The sequence below is a fragment of the Tiliqua scincoides genome, chromosome 4, assembly GCF_035046505.1.
Source record: "Tiliqua scincoides isolate rTilSci1 chromosome 4, rTilSci1.hap2, whole genome shotgun sequence".
Lineage (NCBI taxonomy): Eukaryota > Metazoa > Chordata > Lepidosauria > Squamata > Scincidae > Tiliqua > Tiliqua scincoides.
Genome location: NC_089824.1, coordinates 121,984,782 through 122,003,298, shown reverse-complemented (window position 1 = coordinate 122,003,298; position 18,517 = coordinate 121,984,782). Strand labels below are relative to the sequence as shown.

General features: G+C 43.2%; 1 protein-coding gene across 1 annotated transcript; it reads right to left on the bottom strand.

The window, feature by feature from the left end:
- Positions 1-6,567: 6,567 nt before the first annotated feature.
- On the bottom strand, positions 6,568-12,489 carry RGS2 (regulator of G protein signaling 2). The gene is made up of 5 exons (XM_066624778.1): positions 12,314-12,489; positions 10,480-10,581; positions 10,303-10,364; positions 8,357-8,523; positions 6,568-7,562 (listed from the first exon to the last, which is right to left on the bottom strand). Exons 1-5 carry the CDS (start codon positions 12,421-12,423, stop codon positions 7,368-7,370), a joined length of 636 nt encoding a protein of 211 aa, XP_066480875.1. The 5' UTR covers positions 12,424-12,489; the 3' UTR covers positions 6,568-7,367.
- Positions 12,490-18,517: the final 6,028 nt, after the last annotated feature.

Here is an 18,517-nt window from a genome sequence, read left to right as displayed (position 1 = left end):
CGAAATTATAACTTCCACAGCCAACCACCTGCCTTTTTCATCTGCAAACACAAGTTTTGGTTTTAAATAATCTTTAACATACATAACCACTCCATTTTTCTTCTTTGAATTTGTTGAAAATTTAGATATCTTTAGATGGTGTGAATTGGAAGGAGTTATCTTTAGATTTCAGAATAGAATGTATAGAATAGATACAGTTCAGAAAGCTAAAGATTTTATGAAGGAATTCGAAGGAGGAGGAGAAAGAAGAGAACAGGAAAATCTAAAGGATATGCAACAAACCCAAATAGACTTTCAAATAATTAGTTCAGAAGATTAGCTATGGAGTATAAGTTTTTATCTTGGAACATTAATGGAGCTAATGCTCCAAATAAGAGGAAAAAATTTTTTATTATTTGAAGAAACTTAAAAAAGATGTGATTTGCCTTTTAGAGACGCATATTAAAAAAGGTCATACAAACTACTTAATACAGAGAAAGTTAGGACAAGAATTTTTTTCAACAAATAGAATGCTTTATTTTGGACATTCTGGAATAGGAGGTTGAGGCTAACCGTCGGGTCATTGACCTTCAGCGAGATTGGAACTTGTCTATCCCGAGCATGTGAAGACAGACTCCGGCGGATGGGACCTACTGGAATAGGACCGATGGTCATGAAGGCGGTTTCTGCAAGCGACGTGGTACGCTAAGAGCACGGCAAGACACAAAAGACACCCTGGTCAACCACTGCGCCCAGCCCATCTCCAGACATCTCGACTTTTGTCCTGCCATTAGAGCAAGATGGAATCTGGGATGAGAGAGTGAGGCCGACTGTGCGCACCTCTCCCTCACTTTAATCCAATTCACGCGCAAGCCTTGACATCCCAGATGTCACCCCTGGGGGCTGGGGGATAAGAATAGGCCCTCAGTGTGGCTGTACTTGTCGTAAGAGGTGGCTAAACAGCCACCGAGTAGATGGGACTCGATAGCCTGGGAAGGCAGCTCATCTGAGAGAAGGAAAACTCTGATCCCAAACCTCCACTGCCTTGTGGCTACATCCAATTATGGGAAAGGCTTCAGGAGTCAACCTCGAGCCAAAATCCTGAGCCGGAGTTCCTGAGGCAGTTCATGGGTGAACACAGTCACGTTCTGGCAACTCCTGCAACGCCGCTGGAACCAACCGTATTGGCCTCTGCCTTTCCGTTTGACCATTTCAGCGATGTGGAGAGGGGGGATTTGCTGCACTGGGAAACAGTCTATCCTCCATATCTACTTTACCCAGGCTTTGTGCTCTGGAGAGGACATTCTGTTCCAGAACCACCATTCTGAGCGTGACACCATAGTCTTCCGAGACTGAAGGATGCCTGTATTTATTCTGGACATGGCCTTGTTTTGCACAATTTTTGTAGGTCTGAGTTGTGCATTCAGGGACAATGTGATGATAAATTAGTAGTAACAAGGTATAAGGGAAATATGAAGAAAAACCATAATCAAGAATAAAAGTTGTTCTGTAGGGCTTTTGCGGCTTGGCTTTAATCAGCCCCCAAATTTAGCTGACCATTTGAGTTGGTCACTGGCTGAATTCAAGGAAGTGAGAATGAAGCTTTGAATTTGCAACCATAACATGTAACAATGGCTCTTAGCTTAGGTGACTATAAAAACACTAGCAGTTATGTGGAGAACTAGTAGTTGTGATAGTTAAATGGAACCTCCATGTAAGGTAGATGTATACCCCTGAAAATCTGATCCTGAGGAGAAACAATAGGAGACCATCCCTCCTTATTATCCTTTGCTTGAGTTATTTGGCTGTCCATTGTTTGAAAGAGAGTATTAAACTGAACACAGCTTGGTCTGAATCAACCTGGATATATAGTCAGCATTGAAGGGCTGATTTAGTCCTGGGTTTAGTAGCTATGCTTGCAAAAGAAATGCTTCTTGCTCTCCTTTCCCCTTTTCTTGGGCATCCTTTTTTGTTTTCATTATTTTGCTTTCCCGTTGACGTCTGTGGCTGTCTTCTAAATCCACCAGCTAAATAAACACACCACTCTGCTCATAAGTGCATTTTCCATACAGGTCTGTAGACTTTCCAAGCCTATAAGTTTCAAATTAACTGAGCCCTTGGGGAGATTGAAATCAAGTTCCAGTCCAAGATCCACATCATACCAGCCTGCTCTTAAATTTGCAGTGCAAAAGAAAAAAACAAAAGCAAAACCCCTCACAAAATAGCTTATTGAAACAAAACACAGTTTACTCATTTCATCATCATCATCATCATCATCAGCTTGTTGTGGGCTGACATATTTAATTTCAGCAATGGACCAGGGTGGTCCTCATGATTCATGTGTCCTTTGTAACCTGGGGAAACTTCGAGACAAATTATTTTTAGGACTCCAAGGTCTATAAAATGTCAAAAAGCCACAGCTTTAAATTGCAAGTGAAGCACTGGGCATAAGGCTGAGGGCAGTTTGGGAAGGCATCTGATACATCTGAACTGGTGACTGGAGGCAGGGATGGCTCACACCTTTTTTTTTTCTTTTTGCAATAGGGGAAATGAAGCCTCCTACCCACTACCTTTCATATCATGCTATATGGGGGCAAAGCAGTTCTGCTTCCTCCTTGAAGACTTTTGATTTTAAACTGCATTCCTTGTTCCCTCATCCATACAGGTTTCTATTCAGTTGTATGGAGGAAGGAAAAGGGGCTACAAACTGGGAAGACCATGGTAGTGGGAGGCAGTTAGAACACAAGTGCCCTTCACCTTGCATAATGTCTGAAGTCTGGAAATGGGGGGGGGCAGTTGTATGTTCTCGGTTACCATGGTACTGGTCTGAACCCTCAGGCAGCCACCTGTAGCAGTATCCAGTTGATTGAACCATCTCCACCTGGAAGTCATGAGGAGAGAAGGCTGCATACCCATATTGGTTACACTGGGTCTGGCATCAAAGGGAGGCAATGCCACTTTGGTTTTGTTTGACCTGCTTTGCCTTTGTGCTTAAATGTGCACAACTTATATTTTAAAGTGGTGGAAATGTGATCAATTGGTGGAGAGGGTAGTTGACAAGGAAAGAGAGCAGCTTTGGAATGGGATGAGATTGGCCACCTTTAAGACCAAATGGAAGATGGAGACCTTGAAATCTCCCAATGCTGCAGTGGGAGATAAGGCAATCACTCACAGCTGTTCCCATCCACTGACGGCTCCTCTCTGCCACTCCCTGTGGCAAATCAATTTCTGTCTACCAGCAGGTTAAGAGGGAGTCCAGTGACGGGCAGGGGAGCAAATGGGGAGGAGTAGCCAGTAGCCATGGTGATCTTCTCTCCTGCAACATCACAAAATGCAAAGTTCTCCCTCCAGTAAGAGCTTACCACCACTGAGAGGGTCACCTTTTCCAACCTAATAAGGGAGGGTGATACTGTAGCTACCCCCTGCCTTCTTCATTCATTATACCACCTGAGCTTGGAAGCTAGGATCCAAGTTGTTCTATTTTGTTCAAATTCTGTACCCCTAAACTCCAAATTCTACAATACATGAATGGTGCAGATGAAACAAATGTATTCAAAGTTATTCTATAGTTATATTGTTCAGTATATTATATTGTTTGAATAATGCATAATTTCCATAATATTGCATAATTTCCACTTCTTGACTTAAGATGTGGCAGGCCCCTAAGCAAGACATTGCAGATTTCTTAACTACAGGAAATCTTATTCAACCGCTCTTTGCTTTCTTCACTATTTAAACTGTATCTTCATGCCCATGAGGGTTAAAAGTATCATTTTTTTTTTTAAAAAGGGAAACCTGAATTCTGCACCCAGTACCTTAATTTGAGCTTTTGTGTTTTGCTTGCAAAGAATTATGGCTTGTACTTGTGTGCGCGCACTTTGTTGGTTATGATCTCAAGTTTGGCAAAGAAAAGCAAACAGCCGAAGCTGTGTGAGGTTCATCTTTGTGGTGTTTCGGAAGAAATTGGTCACGGATTATGCAAGAAAACATAGCAATTGCTCCAAGTTGGAGAGCGGGTGGGAACTCAGGTTCAGTGTGGTAACATCTGGAATGGAAGAACTGCCTCGTCTTTGTATTTATGCAAATGTGATACATGTGACTTGTGTATATGGCCGTAAGCAGGAGCCAGGGAAAGACTGAGTTGGGAAAAACTCAGGAGTCACTTGCTATGTTTCAGGCATAGAGGTCTGGTGGAATTTTTTGCTGCTCTGGCTACTGTTAAATTAGTTCTGACACAAGGGCCTGCTCTTCTAGATCCTCCAAAATTCATTCTGAGTGGACATTTCAAATTTGGAATGCATTCCCTTGCCCCCCCAAAGTAAGGTTGCAGTGTTTCTACATCTGTTCTTCCACACACACCAAGGTTTTCATTTCTTTTCTGCAGGATAGTATACTAACATACACTATTTGCAGTTTTTCAGCACCTGTATAGAAATATGCGTAGCAAATGGGTTACACAACGAAAAACCTTTTCTTGTTGTGATGGGTTAATAAAGCTTTACTCCTTCCTTGTCTACTATTTATGTCCCACTCTACTCAAGTCCTGACCGAAATTACAAGTGGGTCAGAGCAGCTCTCTGTCATAACCTGTCATAAACATCTTGGGTTTACGTGGGTCATGGACAGCCTCCTTTTAGGTTGGATGGCACTGGTAGCAGATGTGTTTAGCAGTGGCATAGCTAGCGAGGTGCAGGGGGACTGTTCACCCTAGGTGCCATTTCCAGGTTTCACAGCAGTTGCCTTGGAATACCAGTTGCAGGAGAGCAATAGTGGTGGAAAAACATGCCTTCCTTCCTGCTTGTGGACTTCCCAGAGGTAGCCGATGGGTTGTTATGGGAAACAGGAAGCTTGACTAGATGGGCCTTTGAACAGATCCAGAAGGGCTTTTCTTTGTTAATTTTCTCTATGCAGTGGTTTTTGCTTGGTAGTGGAATGTTCAGTCATTAACCTGCAATTTGAAGTGCTGCAGTTCAGAAACAATTTTGCTACACCATTGCTGTTTCTGAAGATTGATTAGTTCTTGTACGCTGGTGGCAAACTTGCCTTGTCTCACCTTCAGCACTTCAGACAGATGCTCACAAGACAGAGTGCTCCTTCCACAAAAAAGAATTATGCACATAAGCTAGTATAATCTCCCAGATAGGCTGGTTTATAATATGAAGTGAATTCTTGGTATACAGAAGCATTCATGCACTTTCTCATCCAGTCTGATGCAATCCTGGTACAGACTTACTGCCCCACTGTAAGCCAAACTTGTATTTTACACACTTCATGGTTCTGCACAAATGTCGCTTTTCCCTACTCCCATACCAATTAAACTTGGATTTACCTATTAAGGATGCATTTTCAAAGTCTTTCTGCCACCAAGCCCAACCTGTATGCAAAGGGACAGTAGCAATGGGAAAAGCAGTTTAGTTCAAAGTGGCTTTAAGTGTATCCTGTGCATGTGTTTATATGGTCAGCATTTTCTTGATACCATATGAGATCATTGTGGGGATTAGGACATTCTCACTAAAGAGTATTCTTACTAGAGTGAGAATTTCCCCATCTATTTGCCTTAAATGCAAAGATTTCAAGGTAGAAGACTATACACAAGTACCTATATACAAACTACCATTCTTTCAACACACTTAAAAATGGTTTTAACCTAACCTGCAGTTAATAAGCAGTTTACACATTTCAATACCAAGTTGCTGTTTTTAATTAAGATTATCACTTTTGGCATCCCATTCCTAAACACACTGACTTGTAAGGATGCTCCAGTGAACTCAGAATTCACATCCTAGCATGTTTAAGAATGTAGCGTAAACATTGGGGACAACTGTAGTGTTAAGACCACTTCTGTACTTCCAACACCTTGTCCTGAAGGATGGTTGTTGCGTAATTGTTTCTTCCCCAACAGATGCTTTATCTATTTTCATTTGAAAAATCAGTTCCATAATCTCCTGAGAGAGGGATGCTTTATTGACAAGATGCTTGTAGCTGAACAGCTGCTTTGTGCTTGAGGAAAGGGCAGGATAAATGAACTAGTTTCACTAGTCTTGTAAAACCATTGCTTCTCCTGTCAATTAAATGATAAATGAACTAGTTTCACTAGTCTTGTAAAACCACTAGTTTCACTAGTCTTGTAAAACCATTGCTTCTCCTGTCAATTAAATGGACAAGGATTGCCAGGCCTTTGACTGGAGATGGCACTCCTTATGCTGGAATAGACAGTTCCACTGAGTTCTTTATCTACCTTCCTATCCCAAATATAGCTGGCAAAGCTAGATTCCTGTGAGCTACAGGAAACAGGAGAAGATAGGTGGACAAAGGAATAATGGAGACACTGGGGGAAGTAGTGCAATGGTTACATTTTGTCTTGATGCTGGGGAACTTTTAGCACATTATTGTTCCCCCTTCTTTCATGCACCCAAGTATCAACTTCCTTACAGAAGTTCACAACACAATGAGTTTGTTTTTATTAAGCATCAGTGTTTTTGCTGTAACAGACCAACCTGACTATGGTTCCAGAACTTTTCAGAGTTCTCTTTAAATATCTGAAAATAGCATATTTGCCCACTCCAAGAGAAGAACAAGAGAGCAGAATTCTATTAAAATAAAAATTTATTAAAACATTTCTTCTATTCAAAAAAGGCAACTTCACTGAAGTTTGCCTGTCCTCAAGTTGGTACTCTCAACATTGGTTAGGAGTGTACAACACAACCAGCGTCAGCATGCACACATAATATACAGCTTTCATTGTCAGACTGGGCCAAGTTCTGCTCCAAAATGCATCACACATAGGCAGATTTGACCCTAGCTAAGAGCTGGTCAGCGTGTTTTGCTTTTCAAGTCAGTCAATGTCCCCTTTATCTCTGCATCAAACTATACAGCAACACTGGAATTTATGACTAGCACTTCCACAGCAGTCTGCTACATCTATGCACAGTTGGGTGATCTACAGAGAAAGGATCTTGCATAAGGAAGTCTCAAGAACAATGATGTTAACACAATGCCAGGTTCTTAGGAAAGACAGATGGGTGCTCAGTTGTGCAAAGCCTCTCCCATGTACCAGCAAGGTCTGACTGTCCATCTAGGCTGACTTATGGAGCTGTAATTCAGTTAATGCAGAAGACATTTCTTCCTGATGCACTGTTTTCACACAGAAAATGATCTTTCCTCTAACTGGCCAGCAGTTTCCTCTAGACCTTTTGATAGATAATGCAGTTTGAAAAACTGCCAGAGTCATTGTCCATCCATTTAAGAAAGAAAAGACTACACTTGGACATATCTCCTGTACATTCAGTTTGTGAGTCCACTGAGCCTGGAAAGGCGTTTGGTCTTCTGCCTCGATGGACAAAATGGCACTCTTCTTTGTTGCTCCTCTTTCCAAATGCACTCTGAGTTCATGTCCCTTGAGGTTCTCTGCTAATTGGTGACTTTTTACACAAGTCCTGGTAGAAATCAGACTCTAGGAACCGTGGGTAAGCATTATTCTCCATCAAGCTGTAGACTCTTTTCTGGGCTGCACTGAAGCAGGTGTGTGTAGGCTCTGGAAGGTTCTGAGCAATGCTATTCTTGGTTTGAAAGTCTATGTTGATCTGAAAGGAAAAGATGGATTTTTTTTATATAGGTATGCTCCACCAGAACACAACTGCCTATACAGGATCGGATTCACTTATGACCCATTCTGTTACCCTACACATGCCCGATCTCGGAAGCTAAGCAGGGTCAGGCCTGGTTAGTACTTGGATGGGAGACCACCTGGGAATACTGGGTGCTGTAGGCTTATACCAGTCTTTCGAGACTGAAGGTTGCCAACCATATAACCAACTAACAGCATCACCACACAAGAGCTTAGGTAGGATTGAGTGATCTGCCTAGCATTCCCCCACAGCAGCCAGCTAAATGCCCTGAAATACTCAGCAGCAATGGAGGCAACTATTCTCAGTTGCTTTCCTCCAGCATCCAGTAACCAAGGGCTCTGAATATAGAAGCTGAAGGTAGCAGTCATGACTAATAGGAACTGAAAGGCCTATGCTCCAATAAATCACTACTTGTGTAACCATCAATTAAAATGGATGTGGTAAGTTTGTAAACTTACTGGATTGTTTCTTGGCAGTAATCTGAGTTGTATTAAAAAAATCTGAAGTTATACCCATGAAGGTAGGTACATGGAAAATACATCTGAACTTATATGCTAGGTGGATTTTTCCAGAATCAGTGTTTGAAAAATATGTCAATATAGATGTAACATTTTCCAAATAGATTCTTTCCTGGTAATAGCTGCAAATGCCAATCACAATGGCCTAAAGAGCAGCAGTCCAGATTCTAAGGACATGTCTGAATTGGATAGCAGGTTGTGGTACTCTTTAAACTGGGAGATTTTGTTTACCTCTTTGGGAGCTTCCTTTTCAATAAAGTCATTGAATATCTTCTTGGCCTTGGCAGATAGTTTCTGTGGGGACTTGGTTTTCTTGAAATCTTCACAAGCCAACCAGAAGTCAATGTTCTCTTCGCAGTACTCAGATTTGAGAAAGGCCCTGAAAGCAGCAAGACCATCTGCAAAGGAAGGTGAAAGATGGATGAGCTCAAAGTATCCCAGGAATGTTGTATGAAGGCAACATACAGATAGAGGCAACACACAGCTACAGGCACATCTCTCACAGCCTTGTCTTGTTCTGTCCTCTTTTCTAATCATTTAGACAAAATGTACCAAAGCACAAAAGGGTATGAATAATCTGGAACTTGCCAGTTTTCAGATGTTTAGATATTTATAAAAAAAATCTGCAACAAATTCCATTTTTCCCTTCTCCTTTTAATTAGCTCATGTTCTTTCCTAATAGTCCAAGATGCCTTAAAGTGAAAGGGGGAAAGATCTTGTACAATTTCTCTCTTGCTCTTAGATATTGTATGTTAACCTTTAGACTAGAATAAATATTTGTGGAAGAGCCATAAACTCCTGGAAGATATCTGCAATGGAAAAACTGACTCAAAGTCCACACTGAAGCAAACGTGATATAACTAATGAGATCTTCCCCCTTTTCATCAGTTTGGCAAGGAAATGATTTCAGTTGCATAGCTGCACAGTGAACTGAGCTCCCATAAACCATGCATACCTAACCAGGTTTGGAGAATTAATGTATCTTATTAATACAAGTGTGCACTGGAGCAGCAGAGCAATTATTTTTCATCAACAGGCTAAATATATGTCATTTTCTTATTCATGATAGCCAGCAATACTGGCATTACAGTGTATAATTTGCAGGAAGTCTTTGCCAGATACTTAGCCAGGGTCCACTTAAAATGACAGGGCTCCTAAAAATTGCAAGAATTAGACCAGGGATGGGCAACCTGAAGTCCCAAGACTTTTTCTTTGCAGTCTATGTATTCTAATTAACAAAGATCATGACCCTTTTTTTAAAAAAAAAGTTTCCAGTACTCAACATCAGCAAATTAAACTGAATATGGGAAATGAAAAATGGGATATTCTGGGATTCTAAAATAGTTTGAGCACAAATATAAGCCCCCACCTCCAGGTAAAGGACACCAACTGAAGTGGCAGAGCTTCTGGTACCCCATGACCATCAACAACTTTGTGGGTAGCTAGAAGCAACTGTAGCTGCAGGTAGGACACTTCGAAGCCTTTTGATCAACCGGAAAAGTGGAAAAAATGCATCAGAAAGGGTGCATTTGGAATAGTTGCTTGTGATTCACCACAGCACTTGGTCAGAGAGCAAAAAGGGGGAGTGGAACATAGCACAGGCACAGCTGGGTGCAAACACACCTCTATTCCCTACAGAGCTATCAGGATTTTTAAACAGAATGCAAGCCATCTGGAGCGCACTGCCTTACCACATGCAAAAGTCCTCCAGACTGAAACAGCTTTTTTTAATTGCAGCTGTATACTCCAACTTACATAGCTCCAAAGGAATGCAAGGCCAGCTAAAAATACAGGCTAACCACAGGAGCTACAGTACAAAAGCAGCTATTTCACAGGCCAGCTTTTGCCATTGGAAGTGTTTCATAGCTATGCATGAATAAGAAAATGCTTTCTATGAATTTAGGCCCAGGGCAGTCCCAAATGCCAATCTTTTAAAGGTTACTAGTAAACCAGAAACATAAAGGCCATTCAGGATTCCTAGCCATAAGAAAACTCAATTCCTATGAGGCATCTTTTCTAAGGGAAAGCTCTCAAAAAGTGCCCTTGTAGTTTTTTGTGTTAAATGCCTAGCAGCCTAATCCCATCCACACTTTCCTGGAAGTAAGCCCAATTAACTCCAAGGGGACTTACAGTAGACATGCACAGAACTGGGCTGTCACTCCATTAAGGCAACTTACATTTGTTAGCCAGCAGTTCATCAAATGCTTCCGACCAGAGCTGGGCTTCCTCAGGTGACGGTCTGTACAAAGAAGAAACAAAATATGCAGTTTGAAAAGTGCACTGATTTTTGTTCTATGTGATACATTTAAAAAATTCCAAAAACCATTTAATAGTATGAAAAATGAAATACATACCTGAAACATGCCTTTTGCTGCCCCTTCTTGTTGGTCTTTGTGTTGAGAGAACCAGAAGAGTTTTGCAGGAGGTAGCTCAATCTTGATTTCCAATCCTTTATGCTAAAAACAACAAAATATTCAAATAAGTTTAACAAAGCCTCTCATTTGGGAAAGTCAAAGAAACTTGATCACACAGTTTGAACAGAGGAACTTGATCACAAAGAGGAACTAGAATTGGGGTGCTTGATATGGATCAAAATTTGAAGACTTGTTCAGCAAACCCATTTATGCCTAATACACTTGCTATCTTGGTAAAATAAGGATCACTAGAAGTGATCTGTAATCTGCCTGTGAACCAAGAAATGCCAATTTATAAAAAAAAATTAAGCTGTGTCACAGGCAAAGTTATATTCCAATAGCAAAATCAGAATGTATTTTTGGGTTCTTTGACCACACTTCCTGCTCTTTCACATACAGTGCTGGACCCAGAAGAGTTACAGCACAATCCTATGCATGTCTATTCAGGAGTACATTACATTGAATTCAGTGTACATTACATTGAATTCATTACATTATTTTCAGGTGTGTATATATATATATATATATATATATATATATATATATATATATATAAATAAATAAATAAAAGACTGTAGCCTTAGGCTGCAAGTCCTGTATGCTTGTTGGTAGACAGTGAAGCTACAACCAAGATAAACTGCATGCACATTTGGTGTGAAGCACCCCACTAAATTCAGCAGGCAGAAGTCAGGCTGCATATCCTAGCCTTTGGAAATCACTCAGCCTTCAATACTGTAACACTGTACAAATATTAGATCAGCCTGCTGCTCTAATATTGGTACAATATTGTGAAATCCACAGAAGACTCACAGCTGAGCCACCTTTCCCAGCCCTTCTCTGCAGCTAGGAAAATTCATTTTGTGTCAGCTAACCAGTGCCAGCAGATGAAACTGCTCCTTTGCAGGATTTTGCTGTTTTGCCCTATGAGCATGCTTTGCAGAGAAGGCCCTTAGGGACAAAAAAGTCATCCAAACAAAGAACATACCTCTCTAAAGAAAATATCTAGTTCAGCAAGGGTTAAGGCTTCAACTGCATTTGCCTGACTACACCCCAGAACAAAAGAAAGCTCTTTCTGCACCCATCAAACCCTCCCTTCAAAGGGCTGCAGTTCTCAGTTTAGGATGTTTGCAAAAGGATTTTTCTTTTTCTTTTTTTTTTTCCAAAACAAAACGCTCCCAGGCAACCAGGCGCTGGGTCATTTCAGAGCACGCAAACAGAAACCAAGTTAAGCCAACCCATTCTGCAGCCTTCCATGGCTCCACAAAGGGGATCCAGCCAGAGGCAGGCACTTTGGACATGCCCTAACGCCAGCAGGGGAAGAAAAAAATATCCAGGGTGTGCTCCAGTTCCCACCTTGAAATCAATCAGGTAGTAGCTTTGGAGACACTTGCAGCCCAATCCTAGCCACACTTTCCTGGGAGTAAGCCCCATGGATGCTAATGGGCCTTAATTCTGAGCAGACATGCCTAGGATTGGGCTGTCATTTAGGCGGGCACCGCAAGGCTGACGATGGCATTCCAAAGTGGCTATGACCGTCCACGTCCCATAGAGCAGAATGCCTGCCCCAGAGCATCAGTGCGCCTTCGGTGGCGCAGGGCCGTGCAAGCCTCCAGATGGCCCCCTGGCGAAAGGGGCGAGCCCCCTTCGTCCGCACAGCAGCCGTGCCCAGGGGATCCATGCACCAGGTCCACGAGGGGAGGGGGATGATGCCTTGGGGGGCTGCAGGCTGGCCCGAAGCCCCGCTGTGCCCAAGAGGCTTTGCCGTGCCACTCACATGGTCTTCTTCATCTTGCCCTTTTTCTCCTCCTTGGCCTGGCAGCTGCTGGCGCTCCTCTCCATGGGGCTGCAGTTGTGCTGGAAAGCCAGGAACATGGCACTCTGCATACTCTGGCCGTGCCTTGGGGAGCCCCGACGCGCTTGGCCGCAGAGAGAGCTTTGAGCCGCCCTCCAGCCCGGCCTGCCGCTTTATGCAGGAAGGGGCGAGGCGGGAGGCTGGAAGGGGGCCGTCCTCCGCTCACGCTTTGCGCAGCCCCAGCGCGCTTCCCAAACAAGGCGCTGGCGAACAGGGCGTTCTCGCCAGCGCAGCTCTGACGCAGGCAGCGTGTTCCCTTCTTGCTCAAAGGCTGTTGCAAGCCTCGATCGGGCTGCTGCTTCCTTCGGCGTTTCCTCTGGCAATGTGGAGCAGGCGTTATGGGGGAACGGGAGCTTTTCAGGTCATTTCTGCCCAACGTTGCGTAGACGCAACAGGGCTCCAATGTGTGCACCTGCGGGCTGGGCAGAAGAAGCACAACCCATTTTCTGCAACCTGCCCTCTCTCTGCAGGCAGACCGTTCCTGATGCCTCGTCTTTGTAGCCCAGAAGCAAGTGATGGGAGGCTGCAATCCTAGCCACACTTCCCTGGAAGGAAGCCCCATTGGCTAAAATGGGACTTCCTTCTGAGAGACATGCATAGGAGAGCCCAATCCTATGCATGTCTACTCAGAAGTAAGTCCCATTAGAGTCAATGGGGCTTACTCCCAGGAAAGTGTGGCTAGGATTGCAGCCTCACAGCCCACTCCTATCCACACTTTCCTGGGAATAAGCCCCATTGACTCTACTGGGACTTACTTCTGAGTAGACATGCATAGGATGGGGCTGTTAATCACTTGCTTCTGGGCTACCAAATGAGCCATCACAGATTGTCTGCACAGCGGGGCACGTTGAAGAAAATGGGTTGTGCTTCTTCTGGGTGGCTTTTCCTGACAGGTAGGCTTAATGAGAATAACCATAGAAGCTGTTTGTCTCTTCTTGTCAGACAACTTCTGTCTGTTGGGACTGGGTTGCACCCCTAGATCTGAAAGAGGAGCATTGAACCCCCTTCTTCCAAAAGTCCACCCGTTTTGCAAGACTTCTGACTCTCTTGGTTTGCACCAGGGGGCAATATCAGCCCTTCCCTATCCTTTTCTACAGCTTGCCAGGAAGATTCTTCTATAAAATCTTGTGGAGAGCTCCTAGGAATGCACTGTTTTGAAAATTGATTATAAAAGGTAGCCTGGAGTTTACAGTCTGTTTTTGCCCTTATACTGTATGCATTTGTCTAGAAGTAGCAAGATGGCAAAAAAACACCCCAAACAATTTCTTTAGTATGCTGAAATGTGGGTCTTGTGTTGATTTTTGAAATGCAGAGTTTCCAGTGGGGCATAACAAACTTCTCAGGAAGCTAGGAACAGAAGAGAGGTTCAGGCAGCCAGAAAATAATAATAATAATAATAATAATAATAATAATAATAATAATAATAATGGCCAAACCAATGCATGCTTACTCAGAAGTATGTGAGTTCTCTCTCTCTCTCTCTCTCTCACACACACACACAAACACACACACAGAGGATATATCCCAAATGATGCTTGTGGGTACAATCCCAAAGTGCCTTTAGTGACAGTGGCATGTCATAAACATGCCATAAGACACATTTGCACTGGCTTGTGAGTCAGGGAGGCCGATGCAAAGACACATGACGGCCTCTTCACGCCAATGCAGGCCCTGGGCTTTGTAAGTTTGCACCAGCCTTTCCAGGCTTGCATGGGAGCATGGGGAGGGCAGGGAGGAAGAATTTCAGTGGGCAGTCCCATGGGTAGGTGGTGGGGGAGTGGGGGGCGGAGCCAGGATCTCTCACTTATGGAGGATCCTACACCCGTTCCTGGGCAGTTCTGGGCTGCTCAGATTTGTGCCACCTCTTCACGTGGCACAGATCCAAGTAGACCCATTGGGGCCACTGTGGCTCTACCCTGGGTAAGGAGAATTATTTCCCCTTGTCTTGAGTTGAGCCACAGCCAACCTGAAACTTGCACTGGATACAGTGCAGGCCTGCCTGTTCCAGCACAAGTTTGGATTGTGCTGTGTGTTGATTTTCCTGATAACTGGAAAATTGTCCAACTGCTGTCTTGTTTTGGTGGCTAAAGAAAAATTTCCAATTTGTCACCCAGATGTTAGTACTAGTGAATGAACATGGAGATCTTCACTAACAGTCAATACTCAGTTGGAGAGAATAGTTATGCATATCCAGGCAATCCCACTGTGGGGATCCATAGAGGGCAGCATTCAACCAGTCTGAAATTGTTCCATAGCCAGTAGGCTGATGAGATATTGCTCTCACACTGCAACTTTTCAATCTCAGATCTCCATCTCTACAAAGGAAATAATAAAACGGAGACAGATTTTACCCTTCCCTTAGGGCCCAATGCTATCCAATTTTCCAGTGCCAGTGCAGCCATGCCATTGGGGCCTGCACTCTTTCCTGTGGTGGGGAGGCAGTCACAGAGGCCTCCTCAAGGTAAGGGAATGTTTGTTCTGTTATCTCGGGGCTGCATTGTGGTTGCGCCAGTGCTGGAATGTTGGATAGGATTGGGCCCCTTATCTTCTCATCTTCAGTCTCCTCGGTTTCGCACAAATGTTACATACCCATCAGTTAACAGAACTGTGCAGATAATTTCCCTGTAAAGAAAGTAATTGTGCATAGTGAAGAATGTGGAATCCTCTTTTAATTTTGGTTTCCTTGTCTTCTGCTTGCACTCGCACTCATACAAATGGTTATACATTTGGGATTGTTTTCTGCTGGGGGATCTTTGGCCAGCAAGGTCTGGTCTGGGTCTTTTACTCTAATTTTATTTAGCCAAAATCTCCAGTCTGTTCCTTGACTTTAATATATGTCTGTCCTGAAACCTTTCTCGCAGAAGGCATGTTAAAGAAAGGAAAAACCTAGAATTGTTTATTTTTGGAGTGTCATACGTACAGAAGCCAGCTGCATGATGAAGCAAAAACCCAAGGAAAGTCATAAAGTCACACAGTTACGCTGCTCCTTTCTCCACAGCCGGCATCTACGAAACGTTACATCAGAACCGTCCCACAGTTGAAAAGTTTGCCTGGATTTCTGCCAGCGGGGGAAGAGAAACTAAAAAAAAAAAGCACACAGTCATGTGAGAAACAGTATTGATACTAGTACTTGGGCACGATAGTCTCATGGATGAACTTTTCACCTTCATTAACGCTGATTTTTCTCCAGACAGTTCCTGTGTAGATGTAGTGGGAGTACGTGTGGGTGGCTGGTGATGGAAGCAGTGTTGGCATCAGCACATGATATCCTTCAGCAGATGTCATGTGCTCTGCACCTCAGGGGTCCCCACTGCTATGACCTTTGCAGTGCTATTGGGCTCTTTACATATTTTCCCTTCTTTCCTGCACGCACACTGCATTTTAATTCTCCCACAACAGCCACAGTGTTATGATGTAGGGGATATTGCGTGGGACCTTATATGGCTGCTTCAGCCATGCTGGCATTATGCAGAGTCCTTTCTGATCCTGTAAATCTGTTAGGGTTCACTGATGTGGAAGGGTGAGCCCAGCAGAGGGCATTTTGTCTAGGCTGCCTCAAACCTGGAGTCAGCTCTGGATGGATGTCGTGTACCTAGTATGTTTCAGCTATGCTCCTTGGGTCCTTGGGCCCAGAAAAAGTGCTTGTGTGAGCGTCTGTTTCCTTGCATCAGGGTCAAAGGGCAAACCTCTCAGTGGCCTGGAAATGGCCTTGATGTTAACCTTCCAGCAGTGGTTGAGCAACCTCTCTTCTGACTTGACTAACTGGCATCTGACAACATATGGAAGTGAGAATAAGCACCCACTTACGAGAGGCAGACAAACCAGTTGGGCATAAAGTAGGAACAACTTGAAACCTCGCTCTAAGACTTACTGAAAATAGAACCAGTGGAAAGTTCTGCGTCATGCAAAATACCATCCCCGCCTCCTGCTGTCCTATCGCAGTCCTCGCTTGGTGCAAGATCTTCAGGTGTTTCAGTATATCTTCCTTTCCGTTTACCTCACAAGACTGTACTGAGGCTAAAATGCCTGGAGCAAAACTTATGATGCAGGCGTGATATATTAAAAGATCCCTGCTGACAGTCAAAAACAGCGGTGTTTTTGTCTTGTTTTTATGGTTTGCCAAGACTCCTGAAGAAAATGGGAAAAGTGGTGGCATTCATGAACACTATGAACCCTGTTCTGCCTTTGAAAGTTTTGTTTGAAAGCTACAGAAGGATCAAGTGGAAAATTAAGATATTCCTGTGCACATCTGGCATCCCAATTGAACAGATACTTTCCGAGGATGCTCCTTACATTTGTTTCTTTCAATTAACCATAACATTGGAAGGGCCCAGGTATCACCACCTTTATAAGAACACATGGGGGGAGGGACTCCACAGAAAATAGGATAATGGTATACAGATGCTTTTATAGTGCACTGCCAATTGATTTGAACAATGCTCTGTCAATTGAAGAAAATGTTATGGACTCTGCCCTAGTGAAGGATTTAAAATAAAAAATATGGCAATCACATTGTTTGTCTCAATACGCAGTCTACGTAAGTCTGCTCATAAATGTTCCATTGTCTTCATTGGGGCTTGCTTTCACCAAAGCCGATGCTATACCGATGCTATATATAGCCGATATATATATATATATATAGCCGATGCTATATATAGTTGAAAAGCGGTATATAAATACTGTTAATAATAATAATAATAATAATAATAATAATAATAATAATAATAATAATAATATACAGTTTATTGGATTGCATCGTTAGTTGATTATTGCAATTTTATTTTGAATTGTGGGCAGTATAGATTTTCTGCCATTGGAGTGGCTTATGGCAATGAAACTCTGATTTCTTTAAATTATTTGCATTTTATGCCAACTGAGAGTTTGCCTGCTGAAGAATAATTTCCATCTATGTATCAAAAAATAGGACTGGTTCCAGTAGTGTGAAGCAACAATGTGGAAAGGACAGCACACAGTTTCAAACTGGAAGGATTTTTAAAAATCCTGAAATGAATTCTTTGCTTACTCCGGAACACCCTCTACTGGTTAAGCTTTTAGTAGCATATTTGGAAACAGCACTTGTAAGAGGAAGGTATATCCTTATTTAATCAAATAGGAGATGCTGGAAATTGTAGTTCTGTGAGGAAGACCAAAGTTCTCTACCAGATAAGTTTTAGCATCTTACCGAACTACCATTCCCAGGATTCTTCCAGGAGGAACTGTGCCTGTTCTAGTGGTTAATACTGGTACAAATACAGGCTGTCGTATGGATGGGGAAAACTTCTGTACGTGTCAAGACTACCACAGTAGAGTTGGGTCTCATCCCTAAAACTTATTCCCAACACATCCTCAGATTCAGAGAACATGCAATGCTTCACATGAAGTAATGTGATGCTATTAATTGAAGTAAGAGAACTGCCCAATCCTATCCACACTTTCCTGGGAGTAAGCCCCATTGACTCTAATGGGACTTACTTCTGAGTAGACATGCATAGGATTGGGCTACCAGTCTCTAAGCGCATGTCCTTTTCACTTATTTTTGAACCTGTAGCAGCTGTTACCCTGTACATGCCGGATCTCGTATGATCTTGGAAGCTAAGCAGGGTCAGGCCTGGTTAGTACTTGGATGGGAGACCGCTTGGGAATACCGGGTGCTGTAGACTTATACCATAGTCTTTCGAGACTGAAGGTTGCCAACTACTACTATAGGAGAGGGCATTGAATCTCAGACTGTAAACCACCCTGAAAGGGATCAACATAGCTGAGCCATGGTTTGTGATTGAGTGGAGGACTTGTATGGTGGCTCTCTAGGAACTAACGGGATGATGAAAAACAGTTCCAAGGTGGCTAGTATCCCATGGACACCAGCTATGAGTTGTCCTTGGGGGCAGATTGCTGAAGTTCTGCTAGGACAGGGATGGGTCAATTTCAGGGTTGCAGCATCTACTTTGCATTTTACCAGAGGACCCCAGAGGCCCACCAACCACAGCCAGATGCAAAATGGTGGCTTGCAGCAGGTGGAGCCAATTACCAACTGCATTTCATGAGCACTCTGGGATAATCTGCTGGGATCAGGGATTCAAACATAAAACTCAAAAAACTTGTCAGAAGAGCAGCACAAAGACCAGG

What these genes read in the sequence shown, in the direction of transcription:
- RGS2 (XM_066624778.1), bottom strand. Translation starts at nt 12,423, where the DNA reads ATGCAGAGTGCCATGTTCCTGGCTTTCCAGCACAACTGCAGCCCCATG. An exon ending in TGAACTGCTGGCTAACAAAT is followed by an intron (nt 8,524 to 10,302) that starts GTAAGTTGCCTT and finishes CTTCCTTTGCAG; the next exon opens with ATGGTCTTGCTGCTTTCAGG. An exon ending in AAAAGGAAGCTCCCAAAGAG is followed by an intron (nt 7,563 to 8,356) that starts GTAAACAAAATC and finishes TTTTCCTTTCAG; the next exon opens with ATCAACATAGACTTTCAAAC.